A 26,882-nucleotide genomic window follows, 5' to 3' on the forward strand; every position below is an offset into this window, starting at 1 on the left:
TCATGAGTGTTCGGGAAAAGCTTTCTTCAGAATTATCTCTGGGGCTCCTAGAGAGGACGTAAGGGGATCTACTGAGGCTGTTTATCATCCGAGATTTTATGGGACTCTGCCTAACTGGGGAGCTGTAGATATCAGATCTTTCTGCAAAAGAGACGTCTGGTGCATAATCGGAGCACCCAGGAGCCTGCTCGGAGCGTGCAGAGAGTAAAAGCCTTTTAGACCTCAGGGACAGGTCCAAGGATGGGTTTGCAATGGGATAGCAAGGCCGTGAAGGACTGCCAGTATAAGTGCCAGGCCGTTCTCCCAGCTGTACAGACATCCGAGATTTTATGGGACTCTGCCTAACTGGGGAGCTGCAGATATCAGATCTTTCTGCGAAAGAGACGTCTGGTGCAAACGTGGAGCACCCAGGAGCCTGCTCGTAGCGTGCAGAGAGTAAAAGCCTTTTAGACCTTAGGGACAGGTCCAAGGATGGGTTTGCAGTGGGATAGCAAGGCCGTGCAGGACTGCCAGCATCAGTGCAAGGCCGTTCTCCCAGCTGTACAGACCTACAGTTCTGATTCAGTGAGACCTCTTTCGGTTTAGAGGTCTTAAAGTGTGTAGAGAGGTCCCTTGCGCAGACAGAGTGGTGCTGCTCTCTTCTCAGCGGGCCCCTATCCCTTCCAGGAGATGGCTGATCTGCTTGCCAAGCCAGCCAACTGGTTGCAAACTGCAAAGGAGAGCGAGGGGCAGATTTAGTCGTCATGAGCTGCCTTCTCTCTGGGCTGTTAGAGGTTTCCCTGAGCTGCACCCCACTGGTCTTCTTTCCTGGGTTGCTGAGCCTCAGAGTGTTGTTGAGACTGCCTTCTCTCGACTGCTGTCGCCACCTGTGGTATCTCCTCCGTACTGAGTCAGCGGCACTGGAGAGATTTTGCCGATGCTGGGCCGTTCCTATTCGACTGATCATGCCAGGGAAGAGCTCCAAGAAAGAGCTGCCCTCACGCCTCAGACTTATTTCCAGTTCCTCATCTTGGTCCTCAGGCTGGAGCTCCGTTTCAGAAAAGTTTTGCTCACTTTCGTCCGACGAGCCAATACTCAGCTGAGTCATGTTACTTTGTGCCATCCCTGTAGAAAGGAAATGGGAGAGGAAACATTACCTGACTGACCACAAATATAACTTGCTTCATTTCCTTGTCGGCCATTAATAAATATGTCTGTTGCTTTCCTACTCTTACCATCACCATCCTCGGAATATAGGCTGCTGGATGCAATACTATCATCAGCGCCATCATCTTGTACCGTGAACTCCAGCTGTTAAAAAAAAAAATCTGAATGAATTCAAGAATTTCCAAGACAATGGTTTGGTAAATACAAGCACAGTTTATTTACCTGAGAGTTTCCTGTAAGGTCTTCTGCTGTGGTGGAAGAAATATCAAAATCATATGATGACTTTATTAATCTGTGAATTACTATTCTTGCTGGAGGAGATTGATACGTACCTCTGGTATCGCTCAGATCTGTCAGGCTCTGGAAAAAGAAAAAGGTTTAATGATTTCCTGAAGCTGAACTCTAAATCAGGTTAATATATTCTGTGTGAAAGCCATGTGTGTGTGCGTGAGTGTGTTGACAGTGACACAAACCTTCGATTCCAGATCGCTCAGCTCTTGTCTTGACAGCTTCATGTAGCGTACAACTGCTTCTCCATGCAAAGGGCAGGGACAGAAAAGAAACACAATGAGACCTGGCTACACCACCGCCGATGGCCTCCAGAGTTAGACACAAAAACAAATATGACTGGAACTAACATTATTTTACATCATATTCAGGTACACATACACGTACACAGTTAGAGTGTGGACATGTGGAGGAAAATATGATGCAATATGAATTGTATATGTCATACGGATCATTTGCAAGGGGCACACCATTGTGCAACGGCATTCTCACTGGAAGCAGTGGGAGCACAACAGTTGAAAATCTGTTGATCATATATTTAACATTTAGATTGTGTTGTAGTTGGATTACTTTTGTGTTGAGTATTCTCGAGGTCCACCTCCATCCCCCCGTCCAGGTCTTGGAGCTTTGAATACTGATGGAGATAAAAGCAGAGGTTAACTTACTGCCTGTCCGAACATTTACAGCTGAGCGATAAGATCCAAGCTGGTGCTAACGATAGCTACTCCGCGCTAGCTAAAGCTAACAGGAACCACAACACACCTTGTCCACGATTCTGTCCAGCGACCTTTTGAATATGAGGCTGTTGTCATGGAGTCCTCTTTTAAAGACGGCGTCCATGTTGGATGTAACATACAAACACACGTTGTGTTGGAGGTGATGGACGGGAGCTAACAGTAGCACACGGGCTAACCGGCGGAGTGAGGAAGGCGCGTCCAGGTTCAAATGTTTTCCACAGAGCGGTGAGATGTGATTGGACAGCAGACACGTGGGGCGTTCAATGCTCCTGGGGAATAACGATATTAGCAGTTCGAGTATTTCGATTAACGTACTGAACTCCAGAATTTAAATACGAATATAACATAAATACAAATATAACATAAATACAAATATCACTTAAATACAAATATCACTTAAATACAAATATAAATTGAGCTTTCAATAGAGATGGCTACAATGTGTAGCAGTGACAGTGTGGACGATTTTAATTCACGTTACGTATTTTATTTTTAAAGAATATAAATTTCCACGCGCCCGCACACACATGTTTATATTATTATTATGTGTAGTTATTTTTATCATTACTATTATCATTGTTGTTCTTGTTGTTAGAGTGCATCGGATCATTCCTAGTTGCCAGTGAACTAGCCATTAGTGAGACGTCATTTTCACTTTCTATGTCATCTTCAGGCGACAAACACGCTCCGTCCGGATATAAACAAATCTCCCCAGACTGAATTTAACAACATATGATCGAACCCATGTGATTCTCGGAGTCATCGTCCAGACAGTGGAGTATGGCTGCTGGGACGCTGCAGGAGCTCGTGTCCGCCGCCGCCTCTCTGCACCCGGACCGGGCGGCGGTGACGTACCACAGCCGCGGCTCGATGCCCGGGAGCCCGCTGTGCCTGCGGTACCGAGAGCTGGTGGAGCTGTCCTCCGACCTGTCACATGTCCTGCGGGACAACTGTCCTCATAGCAACGGAGTCATCGGGCTGTACTGTATTGACGATCTGTTCATACCAGTGTGGATCCTGGGGTGAGTTCACTGTATGTTTGGGTGTGTTAGGGTGTGTTTTGGTGTGTTTGTCTATGTTTGTGTCTGTGCTTGTGTGTTTTTGTGTGTCTGTCTGTCTGTCTGTGTGTGTGTGTGTGTGTGTGTGTGTGTGTGTGTGTGTGTGTGTGTGTGTGTGTGTGTGTGTGTGTGTGTGTGTGTGTGTGTGTGTGTGTGTGTGTGTGTGTGTGTGTGTGTGTGTGTGTGTGTGTGTGTGTGTGTCCATGAGTGACTCTGTGCTGTTGTCAGGATCCTTCAGTCTCCAGCTGCCTACGTCCCACTGGACCCAGAGGCTCCAGGACTTCTCTCAGCCAGGGTCATGAACCAGTGTCGCCTCAAGTACTGTGCTGTGAAGACTGACCTCCTGCCGGTAAAATATGTCACATTTTATTAATATTAATACACATATCAAATTGCAGATATGATGCACATATAATATTTAAAGATGTCTTCATGTTCAGCTGAATTAGATATTGTGTCTCTCTGGATTGATTGAGACATTATAAGTAAGCAACGCAAAATAAGCCAAAATAAGTTGCATTATATTGGCAAAAAATGTCTTGACCCTCACACCTACATACTTGTATATGAATTTAGTTTCCCCTAAACAACTTAATTATGGCCTTGAAAATCAGATCCCATTCAGTTCCTCCCTCATGCTCTTATGTTGAAATAATCCAATCTGGTCTGTATTCACATAATAAATGTTCTAAAGACGGGGGGCCACAGTAATGGTGAAGTAATCACATGACCATAACCATCTGCCTACATACTACCTTTTTTGTTGGTAGTGGCACACTCTCTCTGGTTGGTTATTCAGTTTGCATGGGTTAAATAAAACAAGTGAGTTTGTAAAAAGATAAAAGAGGATTCATATATTTTATTTTTTAAGTTTGTAATGTATGTAATGTAATTTTCTGTTCTGTTGTGTATTTGTAAAGTTCCAACGTGACATTTTTTGAAGTCTTTCCTTGTGCTCATGGATTTTCTCTCCTTTTTCCATTCAGCGTTTCCAGACGGCTGTTGTCAAACACATGTCTGTTGATGTGTGTGTGGTGTTGCCCAGGTTTAAGCTGACCGTGGTACGGGTCACGCTGCTGCCAGCCGCTGAACACAGTCAGGAAAAACAACCGACTGTGTTGAGGACAGATGTTGCTGAAGTCTGTGGTGCAGCTGTGAAGCAAAAAGACGGTGGCCACAAAGACTTGGCATATGTGCTGCACACATCTGGAACCACTGGCATTCCAAAGACTGTGAGGGTACCACACAAGTGTATACTCCCCAACATTCTGCACATGAGGTCAGGAATTCTACCTTCATGCCTCTATCTTCTGCTCTGGAGCATCATTTGGATAAATGTTTAAAAGTGCCCCTCTCTTTGCTCAGATCGTTGTTTCAGATGACAGCAGATGATGTGGTTTTCATGGCCTCGCCTTTAACCTTTGACCCCTCTGTGGTGGATATTTTCCTGGCCTTATCATCTGGGGCACAGCTCCTCATTATCCCCTCTGTGATCAAGAAAATGCCCAATCAACTGGCTCAGCTGCTGTTCAAGCATCACAACACGACGGTCTTACAGGCAAGAAGGTTCACCATTATCATCAGTCAGGATTTCAGTGGGGTCTTAAAAAGTCTAAAACAGTCTTGTATTTAATCAACTTATCTTTAGGTCTTAAAAAGTCTTAAATATGTTAAGATATAACATTCTTGGTACATCTTATTTAAATTAACGTTAATTTAACACTACTGTGTTTGTGTTTTAATGTTTGTTTGCCTTTTTAGATATATGATTTGGTGTAATAAAACTACTAGACCAACATAGAGTTGATAACAACACTCTTGTATAGTTATTCTCTACTAGGATACTTCACCTTATCTTCAATTATGGGGAAGTGTGAGTAATTCATGGGACTCCAATGTTCCTTCATATCTGCCACACTTGACGTTGTGCTTCAATGTCAGTCATTAGGGTCTTACAAAGCCTTTATTAAGATTTTTTTAAACCTGCAAGAAATCCTGATCAATGCTTATTTTACCTGGAATCGCCCACTCAAACTATATATCCCCTCTAATGTGGTGTTTTCTTGTTTCCGCAGGTCACGCCCACTCTGCTCTGCCGCTTCGGGCAGCGCGTCCTCCAGCAGGAGGTGTTGTCCTGTGGCTCCTCGCTGCGGGTGTTGGCTCTGGGTGGAGAGGCCTGTCCCTCGCCGGCCCTGCTTAGGAGCTGGAGGCACGAGGACAACAAAACCCTCTTCTTCAATATCTATGGTATCACTGAGGTGTCGTGCTGGGCCTGCTGCTACAAAATACCACAGTCCAGCAACCTGTGAGTGCTCCTCTTTAAAATTATTCGTGAAATCTGCATGTTCATATCAGCTGCAGCTAACACAGCTAAAACATCACAGATCCTCCAGCTTGGCGGCCTCAGTGCCTCTCGGGACGCCTCTGATGGACACGGTGGTGGAAGTCAGAGATGAACATGGTGGCGTTGTTACAGAGGGTGAAGGACAGGTGTTCATAGGTGAGAAAGATCTCACTGTGACCCACACATGTATGCAGATCTCACTGTGGTGAAGTGACTCCATGTGACCCGTGTTTGCAGGTGGAGAGGACAGAGTATGTCTCCTGAACGATGAGGAGGATGTTACCCCCGGGACAATGAGAGCCACTGGAGACTGGGTGAATGTTAGAGACGGACAGCTGTTCTACCTGGGACGGAGAGACAGGCTGATAAAACGCAACGGGAAACGGGTGAACTTGGACGGCTTGCAGCAGGTACAGTGTTCTGTGTGTATGAACTGTATTTTGCCAATGATATTTATGTATTTATATTTATTTATGTTCAGTGTCATATTTAAGTCTTAGTTTCTAGAAATATAATTTGATGAATAAATAAAGTAATACATAAAGTATTTTTCACTTAATTCACATACTTCAAAAATCAAAGGCAGTACAATGGTATTTATTACTGGTTTATCATAAACTACTGAAGGAAATGATTATGTAGCTCACCCTGTAGGTTTTGCTGATGATCTCAACAAGAAAGAGATGATGTAGTTTTGAAGCTTGAAGGTCTCGGCCTAGAGAGGAACGTGTCATCTGTAGTTGAAGTTAAAACAGTAACAGTTGAGTTCATTGACCACATGGGGGCAGTGCAACAAACTAAACTGATACGTTATAACCTTGTTAAACCAGAGCAGGAGCATTTGGAGTTGGGTTCTTCGTTTAGCTTCATTTTGATCTTTACCTACTGCTGCGAAAAGCATCTGGCACTTTAGTTGCTCAGGTCTCCACATTGTTCATGAGCTGGTTGCTTTTTTAAGAGGCTGTTACTCCAGCAATTTTAAATGTAGCATTTTCAATGGATTTATACATTGTTTTTGTGTGAAAGTAATTAAAAACATTGTGAACTACAGTGGAGCTCAGTGGAGCACATACCACCTCCATGGCCCAACAGTCTCCTTAAATTCAATCAACCTGCACCAAATTTCAAACACTCAATGATATTTATTTTTACAGAGATCCATGAATGATTCCCTGGGAAATCACTGAAAATATCAATTTTAAAGAAAAAGTAAGGTAGTAATAAGTCCCCTTGATTTGGATCCACACCAGCATTTTATTGGCTCCTCCTTGACCCATACTTCATACTTTTACTCAGTTTTGTGGAAATCTGTTTAGAATTTTTCCATAAACAACAAACATACAAACAGCCTGTGATGAAAACATAACCTCCTTGGCGGAGGAAACAAAATAAAGAAAAAAGCAATAACATGCATCTTATTAATAAATCCATAAATCTCTCTGTATGTCTTTTCTCTGGTGATTTTCTTTAATCCTGGTGAACGTGCATTCGTAGGTCGGCATTAAAACTGAACATATCTCAGTCTACATCTATCAGAAATGAAGAGACATATTCGACTTTAAGTCACCAAATAAATATTTTTGGCAACAGCAGAGGATCATGGATCCACATGAACAATTCTTTCTTTGACTGCAGACTATTTGGATGATAGACATTTATGTTTGTGTTTAATCCCCCCCTCCGTCAGCTCATATCGGGTCTACCTCAGGTGGAGGCCTGTGCTGTGGGTCTGTACGAAGGCGTTCGGCTGCTTGCCTTTGTCGTGGCGTCCACATCTGGAGGCCAGAAAGCAGCTGCTTCTCTCCCCTCTCCTGCACAGCTGCACGTGGAGAAATCCCCCTCAGCTCTGGCTCAGCCTCAGGACGACCTCCGCTCTCCTGTAAGACTCCAGCAGACGAGCGGTGCGAACAGGGATGTGAGCAGGCAGATTGTGGACCAGCTGTCTCTGCTGCTGCCGTCACACAGTGTTCCTGACACGCTGCTGCTGGTCCCGGCCTTGTGCCTGACGCCTCATGGTGAGCAGCGGATGCAGGTCACTCCAGAGGAACCACAGCAGTTCACTCATTCAGCATTACAGGGATTCTAACGTTGTTTTTTTTCGGCAGGCAAAGTAGACATGGAGGCACTGATGAAGATATACCAGAGACAAAAACCGGGTTTAGAGGCTCCACTGGGAGATTTCAGCAAACTAAAGCAAACCCTCCAGTCTCTGTGGCAGGTATTTCCACACTTTTACTGACACAGCTCCACATTTAAATATCTCAATGTCTGTATGTATTCATACTCAGCGTTGTGTCCCATAAATCAACAGGATACTTTAGGTTTGCCTGAAGATGTGACCGTTGATGAGGAATCCAACTTCCTGTTGAGTGGAGGAGATTCTCTGAAGGCGCTGCACCTCTGTGAGGACATCCTCTCGGCTGTGGGACTCACTTCACCCGGACTCCTGGAGGTTGTATTGGATGGCAGCTTTTCTGACGTCCTGACCTACATTGCCAGAGTGACACTGACGCCGCCACTTGAGAACAGCACGCCGCCACTTCCCGAGGCCCAGAAACGGCACGCTGCTGCTCCGTCTGCTGTTCTAGCGAAGAGAGAACGCAAAGGATCTCAGTCTGCAGCAGAAGAGAGGCCGCAGGGGGAGAGACAGGCTTTTAAAGTTATAAGACGAGCAGGAGAGGTGATAGAGATTAATGTCAGATCAGGCCTTCAGGAGGATGCAGTCGAAGAGAAAGATTTAACTAAGACACGGAGAGATGATGCTGTGGGCCTCTGTCTGAGCTGGTCCTCGGACACAGGCAGATGCGTGGACGCCTCCCCGGTGCTTCTAGTCCATGAAAGAACAGATCAGAGGTCAGATGAGGCCAAAACTACCGTGTTCGTCGGCTCTCACTCTCACAGGATCCAGGCTCTAGACCTGGACACTGGGAGCCTTGTGTGGGAGCGAGTGCTTGGGGACAGGATCGAGGCGTCGGCTGCTGTGTCTCACTGTGGGACGTTGGTGATTGTAGGTCTGTAACTACTTTCTACATATCTTGTTTTTGATACTGTAATGTCAGTTACTGCCTTTAAGCTTTTTGTCTGTATTTTCCTAGGTTGCTACGATGGCTGTGTTTATTTCTTGTGTGCTGCATCCGGAAAGACGCGGTGGATATTTGAGACGGGAGACGCCGTGAAGAGCTCTGCTGCTGTGGATCCTTACACAGGTCTGGTGATAGTGGGCTCACACGATGGACACGTTTACGCCCTGAACCCAAAGGTGAGCAAGTTGTACCGAAAACAACTGATACAAAACATAGAGTGGTGATTCAATTCATATTGAGTGCTCCTAAACTGGGGAAAATACACTTTTAATCGATCATATTATTTTCTTAAAACTTTAGAAATAGTTATGACAAAGATAATATGGCCAGTTCTCCTAGAACTTTGAGGACAGTGTCTTGCGTCATTGTGTTATTAATAAAAAGAATACTAGGTTTATTAAAAGTATATATATATATATACACTTTCATCATGTCTGCTGTGACCTTTTGACCCCTGTATCTTTTGTCATGGATGTCCAAAGCTGTTTCCCCTCCCGGGCTTAATACAGTTTTGTGTTTTTAGATGAAGCAGTGTGTTTGGAAGCGTCACTGTGGTGGTGGAGCTGTGTTCTCCTCCCCTTGTCTCCAGCCCTCCCTCAGACAGCTGTACGTGGCGTCACTGGGGGGTCGCCTCCTCTGTCTCAACCCTGTGAGTGAAGAAAATCCCAAACCCCAGTCGTTTTGTTAAATAGAGGACATAAAGACAGGGGGTCAAACATGTGGTTACCTGTTTCAGGACAGTGGAGAGGTCTTGTGGTCCGACTGCAGGGACGTCCCATTCTTCTCATCACCAAACTGCTCCTCTGGTCTTGTTGCGATCGGCTCTGTGGATGGAAACATCTGCTGTTACAGCAACACGGGGAGACCGGTGAGAAGCAGAGCTCAGACCCTGTTAGCAGTAGTTTGTAGTGGCCTCGGTTCAGGAGTTAATCCATGGAAGGCAACAGGCCAAATGTTTGACTCCTTAAATACAAACAAACATTGCAGATCCGTAACAGATGTAAACTGATCCTGTAAAGTACAAAAACTGAATTTACTTTAAAGTAAGACTCTACACTTCTCTATTTAGATTTTCAGGAACTCCCGATTGGGTTCAGGTTATGGTAAGAATAAATAATGGATGGATGAACTTTTTTGAGACATTCTCTGGATTCAAATACAGACTTCTGCATTTGAAGCTTTTTGTGTTCATAAGTGTTAAAGCTGGAACAAGTTACTGGTAACGCTCATAAAAAATGTCTGGTCAGCTGCTGCATTTTAGTTAAATCCCACCTGCTGTTCCCACTGTTACCAGGACTGAAAGCTCAACTATTTTCTCTTCTGCAAATTGAATTTCCTGCAGTAAAAACTGAACCCAAAGCACTTATTTCATGCTGTGGTGTGACACTTGTATCTTTCTGCAGATGTGGCTGTTTTCAACAAAAGGACCTGTCTTCTCGTCTCCATGTGTCTCACCGGACCAGCAGAGGCTTCTGTGTGGATCACATGACGGGCACCTGTACTGTTTAAACTGCGCCGACGGATCTTTAGTCTGGACTTTCCAGTCGTCAGGCAAAGTGTTCTCCAGTCCGTGTGTGTTCGACGGCTCGGCTGTGGGCCGGAGTGGGAAGCTGGTGGGCCTGGCCTCAACAGACGGCACAGTCTGGATCCTGGATGGTGAAAACGGACAAATGCTGGCCTCACACTCTCTACCGGGGGAACTGTTTTCATCCCCAGTGGTGTACAAACGCTCTCTTGTTATCGGGTGCCGCAATGACTATGTGTATTGTTTAAATCTGACTGTCAAAGAGGAAGCACAGAAGGATTAAATCTATTTTTGTACAGATTTTGATTGTAAATAATTGTTTTTTATATCTTAATCGTAGCAAAGAAAATATGTGTAAAAGTTTGCCTTTTATATAATAAAAAACATATTTTGAGCAGAATAAGGGCTCAATGCCATGTCTGACTATTTCCAGCTTAACACTGCAGTGAAAAAATGCCAGTCTGAAAAAAACTGATACAGGGTCAGTTGGAACATATGTAAATGTGTCAGGGGTGAACCTTGGCCTCCTGCTCACTTCCAATCAATGCAGGCAAGAGCGTGACTAGAATATTCACTTTCTGTGGCAAAGCAAATCACAGCGTGGTTTTGGATTTGCATATATGTGACAGCCAGGGTTTGTGATGTCACAAACCTAATACACCAATCCTATCAACTTGTGGTTGGAGAAAGGCTCCTGAACTGCAGGTGGCACTGAGAGGGGAGAAGATGTGGAGTAGGGGTGGGGGGGCCATATCAGCACATTTATAGTTCCCAGTCACCAAATGACATTAGATCCTTTTTAAGGTCTTTAGGGGACTTTTTTACTTAATACTAAACGACATGAGAATCTGGTTTATATACACAAATGTTCTATAAATACACAGCACTGTTTAATTCAGTTTAAAAATACTTCAGAGATTACATTATTCCAAGCAAAAGCTGCACAGAATATTCCCTGAGGAGCCTGAGAGAGCTGTCCGTGTCACATTTCGCAGATGGAGACAAATCCTGCTTTGCAGCCGGGGATAGGATTTGTAACAGTTTGAAGTTAGAGCATCTGTGTGTTTTTTTAATTTTTGGTCCTTAAATCCAATTTATTTTATCATTAATTCATATTTGTGCATATGTTGTGTTTGTTTATATGGAACACAAGCATGATAACACCATGCTCTACTTTTGAAAATGATGAGTCGTCAGTCCTGCGGTTCAGACATCAGTATTTAATTTACATTATTCATAACATTTTGTTTCTCTTTAAGAATTTTCTCATGAATACCTCTAAGTGGGACAAAAAAGTGCAAATAATACCAAACATTTTTTTTGTTACGTATAACACTGCGTACACTACACTATTGTGCACGACCATAGTTAGAAACCAAATGACAAAGTGACTCAGGCGCAGGGGCCTCTCCCCTCTGACTGAAGCTTTTGATTTAACATACAGTACATACTTACATACATATACAGATCATTAAGTGAGTGGCAGGTAATGAGAATGCTGGAGGTTTCCTTTTTTTCTTTTACGTCATGTAAGAAGTTCATATCACATTTACGAGGAAGTGATGGCGTAAGCCTACAAACGGTGTGTTACAGGAGGGGGACGGCTACAAGAATCGTATGTTACAGCAGGCAGGCATTGTGTCTATCTCCGTTTAGCAAAGCAAACAAATCCAGTTTACGTCATGACGCGGCCACAAGGAAAGTGTGCGGCTCACTGTAAAATGCCCAGTAACACTTGTGGTCTTCAGTGCTGTGTTTAGGTGCACCCACCGTGTGATTATGATCCTGTCCCTTTATAATGGCAAAAATTGTACAATAGCTTGATTGACAGCTATCACAGTTATCACGGACACAGTGAGAGTTGTTACGCTAAGTTTTTCCAGTATGAGTAAAAAAAAAAAAAGAGAAATAAAAGGCTTCTTCTTTTGTACATGACAAACAGGCTCAGAGTAGAGATGCAGTTTTTGTTTCAACACAAACACAAATCTGCCGCTTCACGTAAATATTAAGAGTCCACGACGATTCCTTCCGTCGTCCACAAGCAGATTCAGCAGGCTCATGTTGAGTAGTATTGTTACTGGTAGCCCTTAAAACACACTTCAGACAGTTACCCTCTGCTGATGGAACACTGTCACATGTGAGAGCTTCACACACAAGTGATTTCTTCACAACCATGGGGACACAGTTGCCTACAAAATAAAAAAAGGAAATTGGGGGTTGGCTATTACAATGATTGGCTGCTGAGGACTGGGCCTTGTCGGGACATATACATTGTGTATTTGTATACAGGATGTGCATGCTCGCAGCAGTTGTTTAAATATATCTGTGCAGTTGTACTGGGTTATTTGAATGTGAAGCGCACTTTAACGTGATAATAGTACCAGCCAGTGTGTGTGGTTATGAGGTGAAGGAGGGCTTTGTCATGGTGATTGGTGGGATCTGGAGGTTTCGGGAGGGGAGGGGTGACGCTGACTCTGGGCAGTGTGCAGACTGTGAGTGTGTGTGAGTGAGTGTGAAGCTGGAGCAGGATGTTATTTGATGATCTGAGGACAGTCGCTCCAGGCTTTGGCCTTCCGCTTGGCCAGGGCCAGCCAGGCCGGCTCTGTGGACACCTGCGGAGAGTCACTGGAGGGGAAGCGCTTTGACACCTCCTTGACAGCAGGTGGCGACGGTGTAGAGTCAGCGATTTCAACTGAAACGTAAACAGAAATAGTTTCAGAACGGTTTTATTATAATAATAATAATCTTTTTTTTACTATCTGTAAAGTGCTCTCAACAATGTTCAAAGACACTGTACATACAAAAAAACCAAAACATTAAAACATTAAACAGCTCATAATATATAATAAACAGGGGGTAGCATCAAATTACAGTATACATTATCTCAAGGTACTTTAAACTGTAAACAACGGTCCAAAATATGAACTTTACTATAATTTTAACTATGTATTGTCCTGGTCAAATGTCGTTGGCCTAATGGGGGTCATGACCTCTGCTAACACACACGAATCACAAATAGACAGCGTGTGACGTCACAGATCACTTTGTTAGTAGGATAAACTTTTACTGTCAACAATGGGGGCCAATTTTCAAATGACAACAGAAAAGATGGAACCAGCTGTATTTAACATTTTTTCTTGTTGATGACCTAAAACAAGAATTGATAATCAAAGGCTGATTATCAATAATAAATTGGCTTTACTATTGTACACGTTTGTTCTTACCAGTGACAGAGCTGGGTAAAGTGTTGGCCTTTTTCAGTTGTTCTTTGCGCTCTAAACGACCGAAGAGGCTGTCGGGTCTCTTGGGCTCCTCTGGTGTCCGAGGTTTAGAAGGACTACAACTCCCACTGCCTTTGCTCTCCGTGGGACTCAGCAGGGTAACCTGCAATACACATTCACACTCTATCAGACGAGGGAAACGAGATTTAGGAGATGAATGTGCGCGGAGCAGATCTATCAGAGATAGCACGAGGAGCTGCTGTGGCTGGCTCACGTACACTGTCTTTCTCTCGAGCTTGTTTCACAGCCAGCTTGGTCTCTCTTTGGCTCCGGTGCTCGTCTCGGGTCTGCTGCTGCTCCCTGAAGCCCTTCTGCTTCTGCAGAGCCAGAGTGATCCACAAGGGTCCGGTCTCCTTCTCCTGCACTCGGGCACTGTCCAGTGAGTGTCTGCTCTGCAGGGATGGTTTTTCTACACAGGAACACATCATTATTTGTATAAAGTATAAGGACAGGAGAGAGTTTTAAGTGTCTTGATTCTGTTTCTGAACAACCTAACTGTACTCTATGGTTCTGTATATAAGGTATGATATCAGCTTGTTTTTCTGCAAATCTAAATTTTTCATCTACAACAAAAGAAGCCAAAGCTCTTCGATACTAAAGAAAAGGTGAACATTGACACCAGCCCAAATTTACAAAAAATCGACACGCCCATATTTACATTGAACAATTTTTAACGGCTCCATGCTGGCCTCAGCCAGTGGCTGTTTTCCAGTTGTCTGTCCGTCCTACAAATTTGTAGAAATATTCGGACTGTAGTCTGAATTGATTTGATTTTGGTAGCCAAAGGTCAAAGGTCAGTGAACGGTCATATTATAGTAACATACTATAATATGACCACTGCGTATTATAGGTAAACCTTTTAATGTAGCTTTTAAACGTTGTTCAGTATTTGAGTCTGCACACAGCACTGACAAACCGCCTCAAGGCTCTGTCCTGTGTTTACATTGTGTTTTTATTTTTGTTGTGTTTTAATATGTTGTGTTGTTTTTGTTTTTTTTCACTTTGGCCTGTGAGAACTCGAATTCGTCACTCTGCATAGTTTGTATGTGGATGAATGACAATAAAGTAGACTTGAAGGTCACGGTGGCCTTGCATGAACTGATTCGATTTCGGTGCCTTGAGGTCAAAGGTCAAGGTCCCAGTGACCTCACGTTTCTGTGAATGTGACATATCAGGACTATCCGTAGTAAATGTCATTACATCTGGCACAATTCACTTGGAAAGGGGTTCCCTGGATAAAGGGACACTGACCTTTTCTGATGAGCTCTGTCTTTCTGTCCGCCTTCTCTCTCCAGGGGATGTTGATAGAGGGGAAGAAGGATCTCTTCTCCTTCACCTCCTCCTCCGCTTGGACCTGGCCATGACTGCTCCGGTGCAAGTGGGCCACCGCTGAAGGTTCCTCGCTCCTGCTTGTTGGCTCCTGGCTGGATGAATCCCTGGCTCCTGTTCTCTGGATCAGCGCATCGCTGGGAGGCGTGTGGACCACTTTAGGCAGCGGCGATGGGGGAGGAGTCTGGACTGATCCGGTAGATCTGGGTGATGTGGTTGGTCTTCGGTAGATCGGTGGTTTTGAAAGCACTGTCTCACTTTCGCTGTGTGCGGTTGGGCTGGTAGACTTTACCTGTTTAGCCCGAGGGCCGACAGGGGAGGCACACGCTTGTAGGAACTTGCAGACCGCACCTTCTTGCCCGGGAGACGCAGGACTTGAGAAGACAGAGGAGGCATCAAGGTCGGGCTCGATGGGGGTGAGAGGCGAAGGGACGCCGTCAAAGCTGTCCCCAGCACTGTAGCGTTTCTTCCTTTTCTCAGTGGACTGTTCGCTGTGGAAACGCAGGGAGAAGTTAGTCCTCCTCAGCTTTATTCCAAAAGGTGAGACCTTATCCTCACTGCCCTGGCCCTGCTCCTCCCCCTCCTCTCTACTTTCAGACGCCACTATCTCACTCTGGGCCCTGCTCCTCAGCTCTGCCACTTCAGACTTGGCTCCGGGGCTGGGAACCAGGAAAGAGGGGAGGTCTTTGGCAAACATACATTCCTCGGACCCTCTTTCTGCGATGCGGACGGTTTTACTCGTCTTGCTCTGAGGTTTGCTGGCTGGAGCTGGAGAGACTTCAGCAGTGGGGCTGTCAGACAAAGCAGCCTCCTCTTCCGCTTCCTTGGCGTCGGCACTGAACACCTCAGAGTTCCTGTTTGAATCTCCAAACTTCTTCTTCGCAGGGGTGATGGAGAACTTGGCGCTGGCAGACATGGTCTTCCTGAGGTTGGTGTGGGAGAGCTGGTCCTCGCTGGCGGGCTGAGGCTGGTTTCTGTTCACGTCTTGGTAGTCCTCATACTTGCCGTCTTCCACTCCCTTGAATATCTTGGATCGGATACTCGCCCACTCTGCCAGGACGGCTGCACTGGACTTGTCTGTAGAGAGGGCAGACTCAGTGAGTGATTTGGTTTTGCCAGACTTGCGGTCCGGGGACGTTTTACTCTTGGTTGGCGGTGTACCCTGGGCCTTTCTATCCTCCCCCAGACCCAGCAGAGATTTACAGGCGGTGTCTTTAATCTGGTCTAAATTGACGGCCGTCCCACAGAGCTGGGCGCCCGTCACTAAGATGGCTGTGTGGGGGACATATGGAGATGCTGGCAGGTTGGGGGATTCTGGTCCCTCAGAGGAAAAAGTCTTAGCTCCGTCTCTCTGTTCAGCCGCAGCACCACTCTGGTAGCCGGAGGCCGGCGTAACAGGCGTGAGATTGACCTTCTGGAACAAAATCTGCTTTTCTCCAGAAGAAACCTTGAAAGAGAAAGGCCTCTGTCTCTCCTCCATCTCCCTCCATCGCAGCTCCTCGGCCCTCCTCTTCCTCTCCTGTGGATCTGAGCTTCCATCAGCATCCTCAAACATCCTCCTCTGCTCCTCCTCCTTTCTCATCCTCTCCTCTGCCTCCACCTTTTTCTTTTCCTCCATCTCTTGCGACCTGAGCTTCTCAGCCTCCTCCTTTTTTCTTTTCTCCTCTTCCTCTCTCAGCCTCCTCCTTCTCTCAGCCTCTTCTTTCTCCTCACGTCTCCTCCTTTCCTCCTCCTCTTTCCTCCTCTGCTCTACCAGTCGCCTCCTCCCCTCCTCCTCCTCCCTCTGTCGATGCGCCTCCTCTTCTCGCATTCTCCTTTCCTGTTCCTCCCTCTGGATCCTCTCCTCCTCCTCTCGCCGCCTAGTTTCTTCCTCTTCTCTAATCCTCCTTTCCTCCTCCTCCTCCCTCAGCTTTCTCTCTGCCTCCTCTCTCTGCCTTCTCTCTTCCTCCTCCTGCTGTTTACGACACCTCTCGCTCTCCTCCTCTAGTTCTCGCAGCCTCATCTCCTCCGCCCTCTTCCTCCTCTCGTCTTCCTCCTGTCTGAGCCTCTGCTCCTCCATCTCTCTCTTCCTCCTTGTCTCCTGTCTTTCCTCCTCATGGAGTCTCTGTTTCTTGAAGCCATCGAGGGACTCGACCGAGGCCCTGCGCTGGTCATCACTAGACCCTCCTGCTGCCTCCAGTTCCTCTTGAAGAACACCAGGGATGGAAATGTCTTGGAGTTCCTGTGGATGTGGAAACATGGTTGTTAATAAGTTTCCTTCCTCTAAAAATGCAGATAAGAGTCACAGAATCAATCAACATGCTAACACCAATTCGCTGCAGCTCATATCTGTACTACTCACCTGTGTGACGCGACGATGTTTGCGAGAGATTCTCTGGTTTTTTGGTTTGACGGACAGCTTATGCTTGGCAGCTGTGTTGTCTAAGCGAGGCGCAGACTGCGGGACGGCGTCCAGATTGATGGACTCAATCGTACCACAGGGTGGAAGAACTCGTTTGGATCTCGGGGACTTCACTGGGCTGGTGTGTGCCTGAGCCCCTTGCACCTGCTGCTGTCAAAATAACGTTATTAAAATGTATTTATTAAAAACTGAAACACTGGCGGTCTGACTGATTTGTCATTTACCTCCTTTAACATTGTCGGAGTCAGTTTTCATTTTGATTGATGCAGCAGAACCACAGATTATTTCCTGGGATTTACCAACTAATATGGCACCTACATTACTCACAATGCAACAGACTACTGACATTACTTTTGATGAAGAGCAGGTAGAGGTCTGGTTAACTTACGTCTTTCGAACTCCACTGTTCATTTAAGGTAGTGGTCTGCTTAAATGAGTGTCCCTCTCGAGCTATTTATGGCTACATACAGTATATGTAGTAGTACACACTTTGATTTTAACCATTGCAGTTTCCCTTTCAAAATAACACCCAACTGTCATCTGAATACATCTTGAAGACTTCATTCACAAGAACAGAAAATACACAAAACCTTCCAAGACACTGAGAAAACACAAATAAGAAACAGTTAAATTTGCTAAATAGCTAAAACAAATGCAAAAGTAAAATCCTTATGGATAAATTGTATTGAAATGTTAAGCAAATTAATCAATTAAAACTAATGAATCGAATATAACATGAACAGTTGGAGGTAAAAGGTGAGATAAAAAACTATAATTGCCCTAATGAGTTGAGCTTTATAGTATCTGGATGTTATTCCATGTTGCAGGTGCAAGCTGAGAAAAACTGAAATTACTGAGCTCAGTAAAAACAGTTGTAATCCAGGCAGTTGAGGGTATTAGAGCCCACATTAAAAGACAGGTGATGTCAGGGGGTAAGAGACCATTACAGATCTTGTAAATGAATAAAACCCAGTGTGTTTATGGCTTAACAGAGAGAGAGGACCATAAAACCTGAGCTGTTACCTTTGGTTCTGTTTTTGGTGGCTCGGCCTCCACCTGGGCCAACACCTTCAGAGGGCTCCGGGGACTCTCTTCCTCGTCTGAACTTCCCTCATCTCCCTCACTCCTTCTCATGGAAGAAGGCCTCTGGCCAAACTTTATACCTTGTGCTATCTGCCTCTGTGTCATCGACAAGGAGTAAAAATACATTATACACATACAGTGGAGATTATTGATTGGTAACTGCGGATATCTCTACACGGCCCACCTGCAGATTCCGAACTTTATCCGATACGTTTTCCTGGGACATGCTGTGATCCAGACCGGGCTCTGTCGCCGGCTCCTCTGGAATGAAGATGCTGTCGTGTGAGAGAGCTCGAGAGCCGATGGGATTCAACCCCCTGCAGAAGAAAGAGACAGTCAGCACTGTCTGTCATTCATTCATTTAGCATGAGCGGGCTTAATCATTTTGCTCTTTACAAAGCGGCAGTTTGAGCACATTAATTAAAGGCTCAAATCAATGTCCGGCCTTGTCATAAACTGCTTTTAACAGAGCCTCACCCTGTCTTTCTACAGATTGTGTAACCACAACTTGAAGCTTTTATGAGAATCTGTGTCCACACTTTCCTTTTGTGAAGACATCTGATAAGAGGCCTGGTTGTTTCACTGAGTAAAAATGTAGGTGGCAAGACATAACTGAAATCAAAGTTTATTATGTGTGTAAAAATGAAACTATCCATAAAAGCCATATCACTAACCTCAGATTTTGATTGGACTCCTCATCATCAGATACGAGTCCATTGGACACTTCCCCAGTAGAAACACTCGCCTTCAGCTCTGCTCCATCAAAGCCCCCTTTCGCCTTCCGCTCCTTCTTCTTCTTCCCAAACAGTCGTCTGAAGGGCTGGAATTTGCCCTGTCGTCTTCTCTCTGTGGGAGAGGAAAAATAAATGATAACCACGGCTACATGTAATGAGACAATCAATCTTTATATCTTTATGTAACGGATAGTGTGCGTATGGGCGTGTTTGTGCATGTGGATGATGAAATGCAATTGATTGAAATTTTCTGAAAATTAATCAAAATAGCATACGGAATGAGGAGAAAACCTTGGCTCTCATACTTACTTGTGTTTACAGGAAGTGGAAAAGATAAACAACACCCATACAACCAGAGCACCCACAGCCAGAGCATTAGCTTTAGTAAAACAGAGACCAAGTTTTGGAATGACAGACTGGAAACTGGCAAACGCAAGATCCAGGATTTGTCCTTGGAGAAACGAAATCAGTAATATCCACAGAGCTTCAAAGGTCAATGACACATCACATTGGACCTGCAGTGTTCAAGCAACACTTCAGTAGATAACAACAATATTTGATATTAAATGGCAGAGCTAATCCCTTCCTAGATCCCCTAATATACCTGAGGCAATTCCAGTAACTGCAAATTAGAATAATTAGAATAATAAAGTTATACTTTGACTGAGGAAATAATAATGACAAAATTAATGGAATGCACCCTGTCATTGCCAGAGAGATAAGTGCTGGGTTATGAGGAAGTCAAGAATCCAAATTAAGAAATGAACTTTTGGACTTCGTTGTTGATTATGTCACATCGTTCTTCGAGGTATGGATGTTATAAATACATAAAAAATCTTAATCACACACTAAACTTTCTCTTTTCTAAAAAGGAAATGTAGAGGGATCTCTCTTCGCTGTCAATAAAAAGATATACAGAGTGTTTTCTAGTGCTATCCAAACATGAGTGCGTGTGTTTGTCGTGTTTTGGTCTGTGTATTTATTTGTATTTCTGAGCAGCAGCTCCTTGCCGAGGTCCCCTGGTTAAACTCAGTAGGTGAGGTTACAGCGCTTCACAGCTACTCTACACCACTGTGCAGACAGGCCTTCTCAGGGCTCGGCGAGTATCCCTTTCAGAGCTATAAGTAGCAACTGGTGTGGGATTTCACCAACCCAGAGGCATCATGGGAAATGATACAGTAAACTAATTTCCACAGTTAGATCCATGACCCCGACTTGCGCCTCTTTATTAGTGTGTGGGAGTAAAGACAAGTTTAATTGGTGTGTGTTTATTTATATTAATATACTGACAAGGATATGATAAAACTGTTTTTTGAGTGTAGGAGGTATTTGTTATGTTACTCTCTGAATACAGTATGTGTTGTGTTATACAGTAAACAGAACCTTTAGGTGTAACTAACAGCGAATGGTTATATGCTTTTAGTTTAGTAATGTGACTAATGACCATCTTCATACATCAAAAAATCTACAGAATTGTCTTTACAAAAACGGCAGTATCTTTCTTAACCATTCTCACATATGTGGATAAGATTTAAAAAATTTAATGTCTGATTAAATTAAATCAAGTACAAGACCACCACGTAAAGTGGGTTCACTTAACATGCAGCTGTTGCTAGCAGCGAGTTAGCTTGGTTAAGCATAGAGGAAACTAGAGGAAACTAATGGTAAAAACAACCATTTAACATACCGATATCTTGTTTGTTTGAGTAATATAAAAACTTAAAACGTATAAGTTGTCGTTTTACATGACATCATACGCCACATTAACTCAGCTGAGACTTTGGGAAGTTGACGCTCCAGGTCAAAATAAATAGGCCAACACATGGCGCCCTAAGTCCACTGCATGTTGTTTTTATATGTCAGGTTTTTGAACAGATTAGGGCCAAAACTAGTTCCATCCCCTTTTTTCCAGTCTTTATGCCAAGCTAAGATAGCTTGATGCTGGTTATAGCTTCATATTAAATGGAGAGAAACATGTGTGGTGATATTGTTTTCATCAAACAAAGTGAATAAGTGGATTTATCAAAATGTCAACTGAAAAACTATGTTCAGTGCCATCTGCTTGTGTTGTATTAGACAGTCCATAACCTGAAGACAAACAACTGGAGAATATTAATCTTTAGAGGAATGGATGGAATATGTATTTACAAATGGCAAGTCTGTGTCCGTTTTTTTTGCGTATCTTTTAAATATATATTATATCGTTCTAATCTTGTAATGATATAATATATTTAATTTTTCATTCATAAATCTGTGCGTGTTGGAGACTTTGAGAGACTTACGTAAAGCACCAAACAAACCTCCAGATCTTGTTTAAACAGAGACACACAGTGTTTGAACATTGCACTTGTCAAATTGATGACGCACTCAATACTGTGAGAACCTCTCTCACTTACTTTTGGTGCAGTGAGCGATATTACGGTGTGACACTGATGTTCTGTCTCCCTGCAGCATGCTCTCCCAGCATCAGGGCCGGGTCCAGTCCTTCTACTCTGTTATAAAGCCCGTAATGCACCGCCATGGGCATGCTCACACACTCATGCGTGAAACGAGAAAGGACATTTTTTTCTGGAGTGAAGCGACTCCACAGAGCATCCCCCTGACGTATCGCGAGGGTTAACTCTGGCTTCCTGTGCTCTTGTATGTTTCGACCCGGGGCCTCCAGGACCCTGCTGGGATTTTACTCTTGCCATGTGAAAAGTGCATTTTTCACATCTGGTGAAGGTAAATTAACTCACTGGCAGCACAGAAAACCAGCAGGCGAAGGGGAAGAAGTGCTTTTAAATTCCATAGATCTAAGGTTTATGCACAGTCAGCAATCAGGGTGTGGTAGAAAACATTTATAGATTTTATATGTCATCGAAGGAATAGTTTGACATTCAGGAAAATGCTTATTTTTTAATGTGAACAATGATACCAGCCTACATTCAGTATGAAGCCAGCAGCCTGTTAGCTTAGCTTAGCACAAAGACTGGAAACAGGGCAAACAGCTAGCCTGGCTCTCTCAGAGGGTTACAAAGTTCACCCAATTAACACTCACCCAATATGATATTAATATGATAAACATGTTGTATCTTGATTGATTGATTTAAACAAAATCTAACGATTAAAATGACAATTTGCCATTTAAATTGTTTTTTATGTGATAACCTTTACGTCACAAATAGTCTAGCCTCTAACATCCCATAAAGATTTTTGATTTTCTTTTAAAACGTCAGTATCTCTATGGATTGAATAAGAGACATTGTGTTTAATTGTGAGCTTTATAGCTGCCGTTTCCATTATTGATGCTAAGCTAAGCTAACCAGCTTCTGCCTGTCGGTTCATATTCACCATATAAACATGATGTTAGAAAGGGAAAAGACATATTTCCCCAAACTTTGCTGAGCTATTTGCTATAGCTTTGCATTTGATTAGGGGAAATACATGGGAATAGGGTCAATCTTGTCATATGACTCTTCACAAGGAGGTTCTAAAGTGTATTTCCCAAAATAGTATATATTATTCCTCAACACTGAATTTAACACTGACTGATAAAGATTTGATCTCTGCACTAATTCCTGGACCTCGGCTAATGTTAGTTTTCCTTTCTCGACACTGCTGTTATAATATACTGGTGTAACATATATCAGATGATATTACAGCTAATGAAGAAAGGGTTTAAAGAAGCCACAAAACAAACAAACGTGGACACAGCACACCACAAGCAGGAAGAAAGGTTTCTGCAAATCTCTTCTATCTGTTAAAATCTTCTATCAGGTCAAACCCATCACCACACCATGCAGTTCTTAAAGAGACAGTGAAAACAGACTTAAACTGAGGTCATGTCATCCTCACGTTGTGATCGCTGAATCTGTTTCAGGACACTGTCTCTTTAAGATGTTGCTAAAAGCACTCATTGTTTCCTATTTACCTGGGCCTTTGGATTCGGTTACCTCTAATAGCATATCATGCTTATTTTCCACGGCGTCCGTTGCCATGATCACTGTGCACCTTGGCTGTGGTGAGAGAAGAAGGAAGTGAACATTGAGATGCTGTTACCTGCTTTAAGGGAGAAAGTAGGAGCTTCCAAAAGTTGGGTAAGAGAGGTGATCGGCTTGTGTACAGGAACGATACAGCTGTTTTTAAAAGCAAGGAGGAGGAGCCCTCTGAGGCCACTCGTGAGGTCGTGGGGGAGCTAAAATACAGTTAAATACACAACACAATTTAAAAAAGGCTCTTGTAGCAGCTGAATTGAACTTGTTCGCTCTCAGCGGACGACCCGTTACCCTGTCTTATGATTAGAGATCCTTCACAAAGATACAGTTGAAACAATTACACAAAACCCCCGTGAACCACCATTTACACCTCGTAAACAGACAGGAACAAACCATCCACAGGCGGCTTCCTGAACTCTGCATCCTCCAGCAAACACCTGTCTGCAGCACATTGCCTGAGCCAGAGGTTTTCTGATGTACTGCAGTGACATGTATTGGGTGTAAACCCACCAAGCCAGAGAGAGTGAGAGACAGTACTGAGAAAGCCGGAGAGAAGCCCGCTGTCTCCAGTGGGATCAGCATGCTGTGGGCTTCCTTCCTGAGGGAGGACAGAGCTGGATCGACTCTCTCAGAAATGTCTGGCCCCAAAAGGCTCTTTGTCCTGTCTGACTCCAGCCAGCACAGAGCAAGGAGCGAGCAAGCATGTTCGGTAGTTGGGTTGTGTGTGTGAACACTGACAGAGTGTGTGTGGTTTGGAGAGAGACTGTGTGCGATTGTGTCTGCTGGTGTAAAGAGAGATACTGTGGATCTTCTTTTCATTGTTTATCTGTTTGGCTGCCAGTCCCAATGATGAGAAAAGGTCTGTGTTTACTGCTGTGTGTTTGGAGTCCGACTGCGGCAGAGGACAGACTCGGGGAGCGGATAGAGATGGGATGAGAGAAGCACAAGGAGCAGCCATGTGCTCTACAGAAGCAGAGAAATGCCTTTGACAAGGATACAGCCGCATCATAGTATGACAGTGGCATAACACGATGCTGCGTCTCCGCGCTCTCAGACGACCCAGCAGCTCGTTTGATGGTGACACAGCTCGGCATCAGAACAGGCCAGACAACGACCCCAGCCCTGATGGCATGGCTTAGTGTTGCTGTAGAGGCTAAGAGCCATATCCTTACAGCGCATGTAGCTTGCTGACAAAGCAGACGGACGGACGTGGTGGAGCCGAGGAACAGTTTACCTATTTGAGCTGCACAGCTTGAGATGGCTGCGCACCACTGCAGTAAAACCTTAGGGAACATCGATCTGCCCTTTTGCACAAAGCTTGTTTTACCCAGAAGAACGACGCCTCCGCTGTGGCTTTGGGAGAAAAAACGGTGAAAGTAAATACAGAAGAGAGACAGAAGAGCAGGTTGGGGTTTGTTAGGTCTGTTAGCATCACTTATTTTGAGGACATGGCAGTGGCATGTAGGGTGACATGAGGAGGGGTGGATGGGGAAGCACTTCCAAACAGAAGAACATCATCTATCATCTGTGAGGTGACTGCAGCAAACCTGATGAATCCATGTCTTCACTACCACTGTTGTCATCTAGTCATCATCACCAACTCTTGGTCCCAATCTCACTCGATACTATTCTCTAGGGTTTGAGTAACCTCCCGTTTCCAACGTTTCCATGGCAACATGTTTGAAGCAGCAGATGACATTTTATCAATTTGATTTCTTATCAATAAATGCACAAAATGCACAAGGAGGATGAGGGAGTGTCAGAATGTACAAGGGTAAAGAGGTTGGGTAATAATGAATATGAACTATAATGTCATTCAGTCAAGTGCAAACCTCCACCAACGCCCAACAGTCCCCTCATGAAACTACGTTTAAATTCACTAGGGTCCAGATTTCTATTCGCATCTGCACCAGATTACACACACTCATAAAAATCTGTCTCCTAAACATGTCTGAAGTTTCCCATCAAGAACTATGAATTACTCCCTGGGGAAACGTAAAGAAATTCCCAGATTTGTCCCCTGATCTTGATCCACATTCTTCCACCAAGTTTCCTGGAAAAATGTTTTTGTTTAATCTTGCTTACAAACACACAGGGGTGAAAACACAACCTTCTTGGCGATGGTAAAAATAAACATCAGAGGTTCGTCATCCACGACACTGCAGCTAAAATGAGTAACACCAAGTTTTCCAATAAGAATCATCTGCTACAGAGCTCAGAGCAGACTGATATACTGGGTTTCTTGCTACACTCACAAAGAATGATTATCTGTGATGTTAATATAAATATACAGTCTAGTTATTAGAGTTTATTCACATTATTCATCATTGTTATGTGATTGCTGCACATTTTAGTTAAGCATCTCACTTTAACTAAGCTGTCAACAGACCTGTTTCTTCCTCTTCTCTTCTATTTCAATACAACATCAAACACAAACGTGTTCTGCCTCATTTCCAATGCGAGTCCTATCTCCTCTCATTTTTATACAATGCACATTGTGAAGGGCCTGAAAATACCAAACAAATGGGTAAAGCACATTTAAAGCACCAACATGTGGCAACGATTGAACCAATCTTCATGTTGCCAAGAAAAGAGTCCCAGATGTGTCAAGTTCAGGCCAGCATGTCTGACCCAAATCCATGTCAACATGGGAAAGCTGAGGTGTGGTGTATTAACATGAGGAAAGGACTCTACAGCCTCACCAGCAGTTCTGTGAGGCACAGAGGTGCTGTGAGCTAAACGCTAAACGCATCAACATGCTAAATGCTAATCTATATAAGGTATGTTTGCTGTATTCAATCTAAGGTTCATGTCTGTGTTACATTGTTCAAATCCAAGGTTAATTTAGGGAGAGGACTTAAGACTTTTGTATGACTTCCTGTTCTCCTTCCTACGTGGGCTATGTCTACTTATACCTGACATTAATTGGTTTATAGATGGGCGTAACTCTGATTTGACTATTCTATTCACCAACTTTTTGTCTTTCAGTTTGAATGGATCTAATCAACCAGTTAATCAATATCATTATGGTATATCACTACCAATAAAATGAACATCCTCACAGTTCAAACATCATAACGTCTGAGGTGAACGCTTCACACAATCCTGTGAGCTGCTTCCTCTTCTTTGTCTTCTCCTGTTGTCTAATGCTGTCAAAAGTCACACTGCAAGCAAAGTAATTCATGGTTTGTTTGAGAGAAACTACTTCTTTTGTCTGGACTAAATTTTGGTCTGTTGGTCACGATGCATCTTTCACACCTGTCCTTTTTGTCCAGACTTAAAGGAAAGGTCAAATTGTCTGGACCAAACAGGGGAAGTGTGAAAGCCCCTTAGTTTCAATTGCCAGCTTGCGGACATTTTCTAAATAGCAAAGCACTAAGCCCAAAACTGACAATGTAAAATCTTAGTCAAATGGCAGCAGTAGAGAAAAATTCAGGGGATCAGAAATGTCAGTAGTATACATTCTCAGGGGATCCTAAATCTACAGCATGTACAAAATTTGAATGAACACCAACAACTGCTTAGATATTTCAGTCTGAACCAGTTGTAGATGACCTGAATAACTGGTAAACTGCCGTGAGCCATGGTGGCTAAAAGCCTGGTAAGAGATATCAAAAAAACACCAGCAGTGTGGATCAGAACATTGTACAATACACATTCCAGTCCAACAAACCAACACACCCCACCTTTGTGAATTATATAACATTCCGCTCCATTTTCTTTTTTCAGACATTATGCTGTCAGCTGTTCTTGGCATTTGTCTCCACTAGAAGTCCAAAGGGTGCATGAGAAGAAACAATGGATTTTTGGAGTGATGCGCAACACAGATCACATGACCGCGGCCCTATTTTCTACCCTGGCTCACTAACAAAGCTTGTGTGTAAACAAACAACAAA

The 26,882-nt window shown here is 44.0% G+C and overlaps 2 protein-coding genes across 3 annotated transcripts; one reads left to right on the forward strand and one right to left on the reverse strand.

Moving 5' to 3' along the window:
• The first annotated feature begins 2,860 nt into the window (after positions 1-2,860).
• aasdh (aminoadipate-semialdehyde dehydrogenase) lies at positions 2,861-10,515 on the forward strand. The gene is made up of 14 exons (XM_061078352.1): positions 2,861-3,193; positions 3,458-3,578; positions 4,216-4,508; positions 4,595-4,787; positions 5,305-5,534; positions 5,614-5,729; positions 5,811-5,983; positions 7,261-7,588; positions 7,679-7,791; positions 7,885-8,584; positions 8,669-8,832; positions 9,180-9,305; positions 9,393-9,524; positions 10,060-10,515. Exons 1-14 carry the CDS (start codon positions 2,952-2,954, stop codon positions 10,462-10,464), a joined length of 3,336 nt encoding a protein of 1,111 aa, XP_060934335.1. The 5' UTR covers positions 2,861-2,951; the 3' UTR covers positions 10,465-10,515.
• An 866-nt stretch (positions 10,516-11,381) lies between these two features.
• Positions 11,382-19,121, reverse strand: cracd (capping protein inhibiting regulator of actin dynamics). 2 transcript variants are annotated; one of them, XM_061078134.1, is made up of 8 exons: positions 18,950-19,121; positions 18,460-18,592; positions 18,216-18,371; positions 17,133-17,339; positions 14,714-17,012; positions 13,681-13,871; positions 13,406-13,565; positions 11,382-12,873 (listed from the first exon to the last, which is right to left on the reverse strand). In XM_061078134.1, exons 2-8 carry the CDS (start codon positions 18,499-18,501, stop codon positions 12,713-12,715), a joined length of 3,216 nt encoding a protein of 1,071 aa, XP_060934117.1. In that variant the 5' UTR covers positions 18,502-18,592; positions 18,950-19,121; the 3' UTR covers positions 11,382-12,712. The 2 variants fall into 2 exon arrangements, with proteins under 2 accessions (XP_060934117.1, XP_060934118.1); XM_061078135.1 differs by having other exon boundaries at positions 17,133-17,342.
• Positions 19,122-26,882: the final 7,761 nt, after the last annotated feature.

This window comes from Limanda limanda, chromosome 9 (genome assembly GCF_963576545.1).
Source record: "Limanda limanda chromosome 9, fLimLim1.1, whole genome shotgun sequence".
In the NCBI taxonomy this organism is placed as follows: domain Eukaryota; kingdom Metazoa; phylum Chordata; class Actinopteri; order Pleuronectiformes; family Pleuronectidae; genus Limanda; species Limanda limanda.

Excerpts from the sequence above, each read along its gene's own strand:
- aasdh (XM_061078352.1), top strand. The coding sequence starts at position 2,952 with ATGGCTGCTGGGACGCTGCAGGAGCTCGTGTCCGCCGCCGCCTCTCTG. Across the intron at positions 7,589-7,678 it reads CTTGTGCCTGACGCCTCATG|GCAAAGTAGACATGGAGGCA; the intron begins GTGAGCAGCGGA and ends TTTTTTCGGCAG. Across the intron at positions 9,525-10,059 it reads ACAGCAACACGGGGAGACCG|ATGTGGCTGTTTTCAACAAA; the intron begins GTGAGAAGCAGA and ends ATCTTTCTGCAG.
- cracd (XM_061078135.1), bottom strand. The coding sequence starts at position 18,501 with ATGTCCCAGGAAAACGTATCGGATAAAGTTCGGAATCTGCAG. Across the intron at positions 17,013-17,132 it reads AACATCGTCGCGTCACACAG|GAACTCCAAGACATTTCCAT; the intron begins GTGAGTAGTACA and ends CCACATCCACAG. Across the intron at positions 13,872-14,713 it reads GACAGAGCTCATCAGAAAAG|AAAAACCATCCCTGCAGAGC; the intron begins GTCAGTGTCCCT and ends GTTCCTGTGTAG.